Below are 12,673 nucleotides of genomic sequence, written 5' to 3' on the forward strand. Positions count from 1 at the left end.
CAGTAGTGAGACTGGAAACCAGACAAGGCCAGGGAGGCATCACAACATCAGCCTGGGGCCCATAATGGACATGAAGTTATTTTGGAATCAGGCTGTCTGACTTTGAAGGTTTCTGGTGCATTCCAGACTCTACTGTTGTCACAAGTTTAAGTCAAAGCCACATATTCAGGAACCCAGGGCCGTTAATAGAATCCCCTTACACAGTCTGCCATTTATGGATAACTTGAAGTTAAAAATCACAGCGAAATTTGCCTCAGCAGATTGCTGAGAAACATAACTTATATGTTGGCCTTTGTGCATTTTCATGATGAACAATTAATTGAGAAATAGCGTAATCCTGGGATGTAACCTCATCTGTTTGTTTCTTACTACTAAGAGCAGGTGTGGGCAAAAGATAGCCTATAGGTCAAATCCTATCACCACCTGTTTCTATAAATAAAGTTTTATTAAAACAGAACTGTGTCCATTTTCTACTATTACAATACAGCAGAATAGTTACAAATGATATTATATTGGCCATGAAGCCCCAGATATTTACTAGGTAAACCTTCACAGAAAATAAATTTGTCAATCTTTGGACTAGAGCCTTCTGTGGGCCAGGTTACTGCCTGCTGAATTGTTAAGGGCTAATGATAAATTAATTAATGAAAATAGATGTGATTGATCTATAATTCAGAAAGGGGAATTCCTGGAGTTATAATCTTCTAAAGTAACATTATGATGATAGAAATTTTAGGTATTAAGGCAAGCAGCAGGGAATATACCTGGGGACACACATGGCCTGGTTGTCACAGAACAAAATCACTCTTTAATTAAGCATGCCATCCTGGGACAATAACTGCCTTCTTCTGCTCTCACAAGCACTTCTAATAACAAATTGATGTCTTTATGCTTTCAAATGAATCTATACAAAGTATAATGAACTTAGCTGGGTATGGCTGGTGGTATACATTTGTGATCCCAGAACTAAGGAGATTAAGGCTGAAGATCTAGACCAGCCTGGGCAATAAAGACAGATCGTAGAGACAGAATTGGGGGGAGGGAGGCAGGGGGAGAGACAGGAAGAAAGAGAGAGAGGAAAGAGGAGAAGGGGAAAGAGACAGAGACAGAGAAACAGAGACAGAGAGATTGAGATCCATTCAAATAGATCATTGTTTGTGATCAAATACCTGCAGCTACAGAAATCATAACCAAAAAAAAAAACCAGATGAAATTATAAATGAAAGAGAACAGAGTTCACATTGTACTCATGATTTGGGCCAATTCTGAATCATAGTTTTATGTATTTCATAAAACTGGCTGCACAAACTCAAGTCTGATTTTATCATATGACTATAAAACGAACACAGACAAGGACATATAACCCATGGACCTGAAGAAAGAGTCTCCTAAGGGGAGTTGCGGAAGTGGTTTCTGGATCAGTGGAAGTGAACAAGTGGTCTTCAGTTCTCCTGCTGTGGATCAGGCTGGTGACTCCACCCTGGGGAACTGTAGACGCCAAGTGAAGGAAACAAGACATCCCCTGCCTGGTCTTTGGAAAAGCTCCGTGGAGAGAAGTCTTTTTAATGTGGATATTTATCAAGGAGTAGTTAGCCTGGTTCCTCTCTGTTCTTTCCACTTAAAAACAGCTCTCGAAACCAAAACTCTACTCAAGTAGATATTGCTGCCACCAAAAAGAAAATGACTACTAAGTAATCATCAATTTAAAATTTTCTTAATCTTTATTTTTTTCACAAGAGGGCTACTCAAAAAGGCCAAAGACTGCCTTAAATGATCATCCACTACCTTCCCTCTTCACAAATTCTTCCCTTATGTTAATTAGAATTTTATGTGTTTCCTCAATCAGCATTTATCCAACACTTAGTGCTCCGGGCACTGGGATGGGCTCTGGAAATATGGAGAGAATAAATGCCCTGTCACAATATAGTACAGATCAGGAAGCAATTTATCGATGCATAATTCTATCTTGATAGACGCTCAAAGGCTACCCAGGCGTGCAGGACAGTGATCACATCCTCAGGCGAACTAAGTCCCAGCAGGTGAGTGGACAGCTGTGAGTTGGGCACGGAGGAGGTCATCCAGGTGAGGCACTGCACCACTCTACGCTGTCAGTAAGCAGTGAATACGCCGAAGGAGTTTCAGGAAACATGTTCCAACAAAGAGACTGATTCTGAGAGTGGGTTACAGTAAGGAGTGGGGAAACACCCAGCGACTAGCAACTCTGAGAGCAGTGAATGCTCCTAAAACCGGAGACAACCCAGGGAGAATGGGAAAAGGAAGAAAGTGGCACTGCTGGTTTCTTCGAGGAGCTGAAATTGTAGGGAAGGACACCTCTATACCCGAGCGTGACAGAGGACAGCAACACCCCTGTTTCATAAGCTTTGTGCTGATCTCATAGCTTGTGAGACTCAACTGGAAGCCAGAGGACAAAACAGCCCAAGCATGATGCTGTGTAAGAGGTCAGTCTTCAAGGGCACCGAGCCAGAAAGTAAACCAACCACAGACGGGTGTGGAAGGGGAACTGCAGAGAACAGTCAGTGTGGATAGTGTAAAATTTTATCCAAGTCCTAAGCACAAAATAGTACCAATAAAGAAATGCCATATTGCCGGGCGGTGGTGGCGCATGCCTTTAATCCCAGCACTTGGGAGGCAGAGGCAGGTGGATCTCTGTGAGTTTGAGGCCAGCCTGGTCTCCAAAGCGAGTTCCAGGAAAGGTGCAAAGCTACACAGAGAAACCCTGTCTCAAAAAACCAAAAAAAAAATTAAAAAAAAATAAAAAATAAATAAAGAAAGAAAGAAATGCCACATCAGTGTTCCAGAAATGGCTGTGCTCAGAAGACTAGAAGACTCTCCTGCCCTTCTGTGTTCCCAAATAACAGCAGTCTCCAACCTCATGGCTCCCAGAAAGCTCTTCCTACACAACGCAGACAGTCTCCTTGTTCCTATAGTTCTCTAAAACTCTAGCACATTTCCTTTCCTTTGATATGTTCCTCATTAATGAGCATCTCCCCTGTTGCAATAGCCTGGACAGTCACCTCCTTCAGTGTCCAGTACACTTTTCCCCCACAGAGAACCTATGTGCAAAAACAGAGATTCAGACACAGACACAGACTGACTGACCACAGGAAGGTGAGTAGATATGAAAGAAAGGGCTAGAACAAGGCTGGCACCAGGGAAGAAAACCAAAAGTTAATCTGGAAACAGAAGTAATAAGCCCTGGATGTTGAGTGTATGAACACTATTGCCTAGGCAACAGACAACCACAAAATTAAATGAAGCTTAGGAAAAGCAGGTGCATGATCAGAAAGATAAGTAGGAGCCATATAATAATAATTAATTGACAAGAATTCCTTGTCTACAAGCCAAGGTAGGAGTCAGGAGACAATGCCAGGTGAGAGATCGGTAAAGACAGCAAAACAAGCACTAGGAAGGAAGAGCTAGAAATGATGTTTGAATACAGATACAACAGAATGTGGTCAAGTATGAATATAGAAGGTGAGGAGACGCCTAGAAACTGCTCTGTGGTTTGCAACATGAGCTACGACATGATGATTGCACTAAATGCTATAGAAAAATCCAGAGGTAGGAGAAACTTGGGAGAGGAAATGGCAGAGATGGCCAGCAGAGACTTAAGTTTGATAATGACCAATGTGTGAATTGAGTTAATAGACTAAAAGATACTTATTAACAAAGTGACATAAGGTGGTTTGTAGCTCAAAAGAATGCATATTTGATTCCTAATAACAAGTTAATATATGAATATATAATGTGATATATTAATAGTAGAGCTTGGATATGTGTGCATGTATATGGAAAAATGCTCATTTAGGTATTTATCAGAGAATTAAAAAAATTAATCTTCTATTTTGTACTCTAAAAAAACACTTGGAAGAAAAATAAAACTGGACTTAAGTTGGATCCTTCATAGAAGGAAAAGTAAAGAAAGAAAGAGGAAATGGAAAGAAGGTGATGGAAAAGGAAGCCAGAAGAAGTATTTATAATCCACTTAGGAAGGGAGGGAGGTGGAAATCACAGGCAGGTTCAGAACTGCTGGACAACACTCACCACCTGCCACTTCCCCTCGGACGTAGGACATGGGGATGTCACCCAGCCACTGGCTTCACTGAGTGCTAATGCACACAAAGACCAAGAAGTTAGGACTCACATTAGAAATCCAGCGTGCGTGGCTAACTCTGCTTCATTTAGTAAAGGGACTCCAGAAAGCAGCCCTGAAGTCAGAGGCTTAGCCAAGAGGTAAGTACCTGTTAGCATGCTGGATGAGGAGATAGCTGCCAGCCATCAGGACGATCAGAACAGAGAGGATGGGAAATAGCAAAGCTGAGGTGGTGCCTGAGGACACCAGACTGTGCTTTCCACACTCATTTTCCTTGCCCACGCTCTAAAAGACACGGGACAACAGTAAGTGTGTGAGCTGCAAGGAGCTACGAGAAGTGACAGGAATCACTTAGACAGTCCCCCGGGATGGAATATCACTAAGTACACCACTCCCATCAAAAGACAAGCATTTCCTGATGCTGACAGCAGTGTCCAGCTAAGGGTTTTGTTTTGTTTTCTAATAGAAAAAGCCATTGACAAAAGTCACTTAAAATCAACCAACCGAAACACTTAAGAGAAACAAAAGACAGTGAGATATCACTTCTGGCATGAGACAATCGAGAAAGACATTCATCATTTCTATTTTTGGTACTCAGCAAACTTATCAGTTTACGCCTGAATACCCAAAGACCATGATCGCAGACTCTAGAACCACTTTTAGGAGAGACTTTCCTCTGTGACAAAGGGTAAGTGTGTAAAGAGGAGTTTCCTCTTCCTCTCCTAGGATACAGTGAGGTGACCATTTTAAAAGTGAATAACATAGAAGACTTACCCTACACAATACCAAACTATTGTAAAATTGTAGAAATCAAGACTGTGTGCTTTTGTTGTAGAGACAGACAAACAGCCCCATAGAACAATGCAGCAAGCTTAGAAACAGCCAGGCATTTTAAGGTACTTATTATAATACAGATGTATCAATAAAGTAGAGGAAAATAGTTCCAAGAGAAGGTTTTGTGTACACACACACACACACACACACACACACACACACACACACACACACACACACACACAGAGAGAGAGAGAGAGAGAGAGAGAGAGAGAGAGAGAGAGAGAGAGAGGAGAGAGACAGACAGAGAGAGAGACAGACAGAGAGAGAGAGAGATCTAACTTTACACTTACTACCAAAAAATCAATTCTATGGGGAAGTTAAGACAGGAGGATCATAAATGTGAGGCTAACCTGGGCTACATAGCAAGATTAAACCTCGAAATCAATCAATACCAGATAGATATAAAAGGCCATAAATAATGGTGTGTGTGTGTGTGTGTGTGTGTGTGTGTGTGTGTGTGTGTGTGTGACCGCTGTAACTGAAAGCAAAGATTTTGTTTGTTTTTTGAGACAGGGTTTCTCTGTGCTGGATCTCGCTCTGTAGACCAGGCTGTCCTCGAACTCACAAAGATCCGCCTGGCTCTGCCTTCCGAGTGCTGGGATTAAAGGCATGTGCCACCACCGCCCAGCAAGATTTTTTTATAATAAAACCTTAAAGCACAAATAAAAAAGGGATACTGGTTTACACGACACATTAAAATTACAAGTTAACACACAAAAGCAACGGTACCCATTGAGAAGCTGTCTGCTTTCAGGCCTGGGTGTGCAGTCTTGTGTATATCAAGACTTCGAGCCACTGACCTTGCTTTACCCAGATCGCTTCTCAAACTGATTTGCAGGGAACATACTTGCGAGATGACCCAGTAACATTTCTCTCCAGACAAAAATGCTAGGCTTAATTCCACTTAGTAGAAAAAGGACTGTACTAAGAAAACACCTGACAAGAAGCACAATGAAAGAGAAAAATAGTTTATTTGGGCTTTAAGTTTGAGGGGACATTGCCTGTCATGCTGGGGAAGACCCAGCAGCAGGCAAAGAAGGCATGGTGGCCCGAGAGAGTGAAGCCAGCAGGTCACATTGCATTCACAGTTAGGAAGCAAAGGGCGAACAGGAAGTGGGGCCGATAGAAAGACCTACTTCCAGGGACCAACTTCCTCCAGGAAGGCTGTACTTCCGAAGGTTCCTCAGCCTTCCCAAACAGTGTCACTAGCAGAGGACTGAGTGGTCAAGCATGTGAGACATTTCACGCTCAAAGCACAAAAGGGACATATTTCCCTGGTCCAGTGTGCATCTGCATACCCAGCCCACTGCCTGTTGCCATGTGTCCCAAGGGTGGAAACCAGCCCCACTGTTACAGTTGGTAATATGAGGCTTACATTTGTTCCCATAAGTACAGGCCTTAATGTTTAACTTAGTTGCACATTCAAAGACACTCAGCACTGAATGCTGGACTTAACTTTTCCTGGCATCTTTTATCCATTGCATGGCTAGATTTCAGCTGCCCACATTTTCCAGCTCCTTGGAACTGTACTTCCTACACTCTTCCTTGCATATTTCAAAGCATCTACCACTTGTGATTTAATAATTAAATATGAATTTTCCTAGATTTTAAATTGTAGGGCCATGTTCTCCCCCAAAGATTGGTTAGATATTATCCCATTGCCTTTGAGTACTCAGGGAATGTGACCATAAGAAGTCTAATATCAGAATGACATTTTTTCCATAGTGTCATGAGTTTTTGCCTAGATGCCCACGGATTTGATTTTTTCCTATCTTTAAATTCCATTAGCATCAAATGTATTTCAGTGCTGAGCAGTAAGTACTGACTCTGAATAATGTGCTCTTTCAATCTGTAAATCCAACTTTGACTTTATTTCAATAAAATGTCCCAGACTTAAAATTCTGAAAGCCTTTTCCTGTTCCATTTGTCGTGTTCTTCTCAGAGACACCAAATTATCCTTATTTTGAACTTTCACTATGAGTCCATTCTTATCCCTCTCTTTTTTATAATTTACTTTCTTCCATTTCATTTTCAATTTTGTTCTTCATGCTCCTTAAAGCATTTAGAGCTGTCTTTTATTTTCTTTCTTGCTTTCTAAAAATGTAATATCCATTTACGTATAATTTCACATTTTCTTCTTCCAAGCTCTACCAAGGAAGTGGCCTGTCTTCTCCTTCTTCCCTTCCTCCCCCCTCCTCCTCCTTCCCTTCTTCTTCCCCCTCCCTGCTCCTTCCCCTTTCCTCCTCTTCCTCCCCCTCCCACTGTCACTCCCTTCTCATATATTTCTTACTTCTCTGTAGCTCCTTTTTGAACATTTATTTTTCCAGAGAGATTATGTTATCTTTAATCCCATTCCATGAAAAAGCTGTATCAATGTTTCTGAGATGTGCGCTGTGTCTAGTCTTTGGCTTTCACATTCTTTATATGGCATCTTTTCAGACATCCTATATTCTCTATTTTATGACATTTTTTATTAATTGTGTGTGTGTGGGGGGATTATCTAAGACAGAAATATACCATGTTCAAGCCAAGTCTGAATTACCACTTATTTTTATAAATCAAGTTTTATTGGCACACTGCCATGCACATTCTAATTTATTGTCTGTGACTGCTTTCATGCGTAGTGGCTGTATAACAACTGTTCCAGAGACACTTGGAAAATGTAAGGTTTTATAGAAAAAGCTGCCAGCCCCTCATTCAGGAAATGGACTCAGTTCGACTCACTGGTTACTACCAACAAAAGTGTACGGCTTTAGTGAAGTGGTTTTTTCTCTCGAAGAGATGTAAGTGATTTCTCTCCAGTGTGAAAGACAACCTCAGCCCACAGTTTGTGGCCTTGACTTGTCTCTAACAAACTTTGGTTAAAACCTCAAAATCCTACTCTGTCTTCTCAAATGCATTTTAGACCTGTTTTTAACAATGTATCGGTCCCTTCCTGAATGGAGCTTCCGTCAACCTGCCTTTATTCAATATGTTTTAGGAGATGAATTATTCTGTCTCTTATAAAATTAAAACTGGTTTAAACTAGTTTAAAAAAAAAACTTTTGGGGCTGGAGAGATGGCTCAGTGGTTAAGAGCACCGACCACTCTTCCAGAGGTCCTGAGTTCAATTCCCAGCACCCACATGGTGGCTCACAACCACCTGTAATGAGATCTGGTGCCCTCTACTGGCCTGCAGGGACACATGCAGACAGAACACTGTATACATAATAAATAAATCTTGAAAAAAAAAAAAAACAAAAACAAAAACCATGTACCACTATACCCAGAAAGAAAGTGGCCGTGGTAGAGCATGCAAAAAAAAAAAAAAAAAAAAAAAATCAGAACTAAAAGTCATGTTGTCAGGTTTCACATACATGGACCTACACATTCTAAACAGTCTACCCAAAGTTTACAATACTCATTACTGTTTTAACCTCAGACTCTCATTCTTTGAGGAATACAACCTTAAAGCAAAGACAATACCTTTTCTAAGTTCGGTGTAGTAAAATACCACTCTCCGAAATACTAAAACAGCTCTTAAATGCTAGACAATTCTTGGTCTTTGAAGTGAGTTCTCAGCAAAGATATTAAGTTGCTCCTGAGGGTTTAGACATTTAACTTTGAAGAGCTTACTTAGATGGATGATAACCATTATTTTCAGTATAATTGCTTTGTTTTGCGATTGATTTCTCCCAAACAGCCCCAAGGGCTGCACCAAACCCAAAAGCTGGCCACAAACCATCAAAATGTGCCAGGCCAGAGCCTCCATATTTCTACATCTTGGAGCACAAAGAGATCCGAGGGGAGGGGAGGCACTTTCCTCTCTGCGTGGGCTGCTCTGGTATCAGCCCAGAGCAGCAGTGAGGGAATCTAGAAATCCTGGAAGACAACCTACAGCCTAGCGCAGCCGGCTCACAACGGTCTGCCCAGGAGCTGAGGGGACTTCGCTCTGGTCCTTTGCTTGCTCCCTGACGTCCTCTGAGGCTGAGTGATATTGCCCTAACTGCAGTCCGTGCACACGGGAGGAGCCTGCCCTGTGCTGGGTAAATAAGATGGGGTGTGTGGGGATGCGCTTGACCTTCTCTTCTGCTTTAGTTGTGTGATGCTGGGGAATCATTGCACACCTGAGCTCCATCTTCCATTAGATACATGGAGCTAACCGGGCTCTAAGATCCCCCTCCACTTAAAAGGTTTAGTTTCCAGGGTGAGGACAAGATAAAAAGGGAAACATATCTTAAGGAAAGAGCCTCTCATTTGTGAAAACATTCCCTCTTGGGCTGAAGGCATGAACATAGCCGCTCTGCTCGCAAGTTTAATTGCAGATGAACTTGATTTCCTTCCACCCAGTCTTTGACTCCACATGGAAAGCCGAGGGTAACTTACCGGCGATTCAATGTCTTCTAGAAGTAAAACCGAACAGCGTTCACATTTCAACAGAGTTTGGGCCCGATGCATTATTTTCTTGACAATCTTCTCCAGGTCAGTCTGTTCTTCGAAGAGGTCATTGACCACCTCCAGCAATGCCTGGAGACAGAGAAGCACATATTTAGGAATTATAAGACTGAAACGTATCGGCTTTGCCTTCCCGCAAAATTCCATGGAGTATTTTCTCTAAGAACAAATATTTTGTATGGCTAATTTTAAAAACATTTATGGTTGTTCTATCATAGCTCTGCAATTCACTTTATAACATACTCTCTTAAATTGAAAAATATAACTGGAGAATGGAGGGGGTCAGTGTAAAAGGAATCATGTAGCCACTACATGTAGGTGTTTTACCTACTGCGGTGGTTTTTTTTCAATATGACTGAATACAAAATCGACATTTTATAAATAACAAGTATTTGGATCTTTCCAGAGAGTATTTATTTCGGAAAACTGCAAAGTAGCCTTTCTTCACTATTAAGAAAAAAAAAATCGATTCACGGCTCAACTTGATACCTATTTTCACTAACACACATCTCTCCCAGAATTCTGAAAGAATAATACAGATAAATGTTAACTAAGGCTCCAAGCATTCAAATATATATACAAGCGCGCGCGTGTGTGTGTGTGTGTGTGTGTGTGTGTGTGTGTGTGTGTGTGTATGTGTGGTGTATGTGTATGTGTATATGTGTGTGTATGTGTATGTGTGTGTGTGTGTGTGTATGTGTGGTGTATGTGTATGTGTATATGTGTGTGTATGTGTATGTGTGTGTGTGGTGTGTGTGGTGTGTGTGTGAATGTGTATGTGTATGTGTGTGTGTGTATGTGTGGTGTGTGTGTGCATGTGTGGTGTGTGTGTGCATGTGTGGTGTGTGTGTATGTGTGGTGTGTGTGTATGTGTATATGTGTGTGTGTGTGGTGTGTGTGTGTATGTGTGTGTGTGTGTGTGTGTGTGTGTGTGTGTGTGTTCTCACACTACTCTCTCCATGCAAGAGGAGACTGCCTCACTCCCAACAGTTCAGTAGAACGCTGTACATCTAGGAAAGAAACCCTCATTAAAATTGCTGTTAAAATGACAGATTGAAAGGTACATAAATTAAAGAAAAAAAATTAAATTACAAGTTGAACACTGTGTACTCGTTTCAAAATTAAGTTGCAGTAATCTATTACTTTCTCTGGCCAAGGGAACTTGCAATTTATGCTTTGAATTAATATTTGTTTGGTTTTTTTAATGATCTTTTCCCCCCAGAATTTGCAGAATAAAGGCTATTTACAGGGGATAGAAATTCAGCTTCTTTCAGAGCCTTCGGGGAATCACACGGCCACTGAATTGGCCTGTGCTTTTCTCATAACATTAAACAAGATGTTTGCTTGCCTGTCTGACCTTCCACAAAAGGGCTCCAGGAACCCACAGGTGTGAATTTATTCATCATGGCGTTGATCAACAGCCCAGGGGCATGACTGTTTTTGAACTTCAGGAATGAATTTGATTTGTCCTGAAATAATTGGAAACAAAATTTCTTCTCTGAGTCTCTTGAGGATAAAAAAAAAAAAAAAAAAGCATTCAAATGAGTTAAGGGATCCGTGAACCTAGCTGGTGGAGCTACTGAAAGGCCCGGAGTTCCTGGGAGTGTTCTCCTGAAGAAGACGCTGCCGGTGGATAGGCATCATATTGCTCCAGGATTCCAAAGCAAAGAGAAACACTAAAATGCAAATGCTATGTTAACTCAAGTCAGACTCTTGGGCATTAGGACAGCAAACTACTGCGAGAGGCCACTGTGCTGTGATTTCATGTCCAAAGTCATTAAATGGGGCACAGTTCTTACCCAGGGAAGAGCACACAATTGGTTACCCAATTCCAAATAACCCTGAAAACAGACATACGAATAATGTTACACAGACTGAGCAGGTTGTGTTTATATATTTAGGAGTGTGTGTGTGTGTGTGTGTGTGTGTGTGTGTGTGTGTGTGTAAACATGTATGGATGTAACAACAATTAATGAAAAATAGAGGCCAGGTATTTGAGAGCGCTGAACCCTAACCACTAGATCACCAGGGAGCGTCGAGGCCATGCATTTGAAAGAGAGCAAGGTGGGGGGAAATATGAGAGAGTTTGGAGGGAGGAAATAAGGGGGAAATGATCTAATTGTAATCTCAAAAAATAGGAGAAATAATTTCTTCAAAGAGAGACAATTGTCTGGGTAATTACAAGCAAATTCCCTGTTATTAAGGGGAAAACATCATTACCTTAATCACTCAGATTATTTCTTCAAATGGATCATATTAACTGAACAATTATTTAACTTTCCAATTTGTTATGATTGCATGGAGAGCCTCTGGGACCTCTCCACAAGAACATTTCTCTCAAAGGAGGAACTCATGCCCCTGGAGTCTTGCACTGACAAATCATATTACAATAATTTTATTCTTCCTAATTAAAAATTGCTGCTTTGAGAACGAATGGTACACGTTTTACAAATAGCGAAAAGGCTAGCTCCAGAAGAGGAGGAAAAGAGGAGAAATCTCGGTTGATCAAACAGTCCGACAGGCTGTAGAAACAGTTCACAAGGTCAAATGTGCCCTGTTTCTTAATTGTCACATCTGTGTAGGAAATGGCTGGGTACTTCTCTTTCCTGTTCTACTCCTGAGCTGATCCATGGATCTTCCTCTCTCTTATCCACACATTCTTCCTCTCTCGACCCCTCAACAAGTCTCCTGGCTTTGCATAGTCCCCATCGTTAATATTATACTCCCTCAAATTTAAGTCCTTAATTCAAGTTTTTGCTGTCTACAAACTTGTGTTTAAGCCCAAAGTCTCCTTCTCTGTCCCCCACATCAGCAAGCCTTGCATACGTTACCACTGATTTGCAGGGACTTTCTCTCTTCTTACTACTTTACTGCCAGCTACCTTTCCTCTTGACTTCACTGTCGTCTTCTAACACCTCTCCCTGCCTTCAAATTCCTTCTCATTGTTCACTCTCCTCAGCCCTTCACTGTTTCAAGGGGCCAGGTTGTTTTCTTTTTTAAATGAAATTGGAATCAGCTCAAAATCTCCTAGTGGTTTTCCACCACATTTAAGACCAACAGTTCCCGAAGTGCCCATGGGCCTTTCTACCGCTGGCCCCTGTTCACCTCCTTGTCTTCATTTGCTTCTTGTGCATCCTCTCCTTTCCTCTCTCTCTTCTCCCTATTCAGGAACACTGGACCTTTGCACCTGCTGTGTCTATGGTCTGGATGCTCTGCACACATCTTCACATGGTCTCTTATTTTATTCCTCTTCTGTTGTCTCTTTACAGATTCTTCACCTTCAGATAG

The 12,673-nt window shown here is 41.5% G+C and overlaps 1 protein-coding gene across 3 annotated transcripts in view; it reads right to left on the minus strand.

Moving 5' to 3' along the window:
* The window catches only part of Pde11a (phosphodiesterase 11A), a 364,881-nt gene that overhangs the window by 221,871 nt on the left and 130,337 nt on the right, over positions 1-12,673 (minus strand). For all 3 annotated transcript variants that reach the window (XM_006972471.4, XM_042275494.2, XM_076569730.1), the window contains exon 4: positions 9,317-9,457. In XM_006972471.4, the coding sequence (XP_006972533.2) occupies positions 9,317-9,457 (141 nt within the window). The remainder of the gene's footprint in view (positions 1-9,316; positions 9,458-12,673) is intronic.

This window comes from Peromyscus maniculatus, chromosome 4, assembly GCF_049852395.1.
Source record: "Peromyscus maniculatus bairdii isolate BWxNUB_F1_BW_parent chromosome 4, HU_Pman_BW_mat_3.1, whole genome shotgun sequence".
In the NCBI taxonomy this organism is placed as follows: domain Eukaryota; kingdom Metazoa; phylum Chordata; class Mammalia; order Rodentia; family Cricetidae; genus Peromyscus; species Peromyscus maniculatus.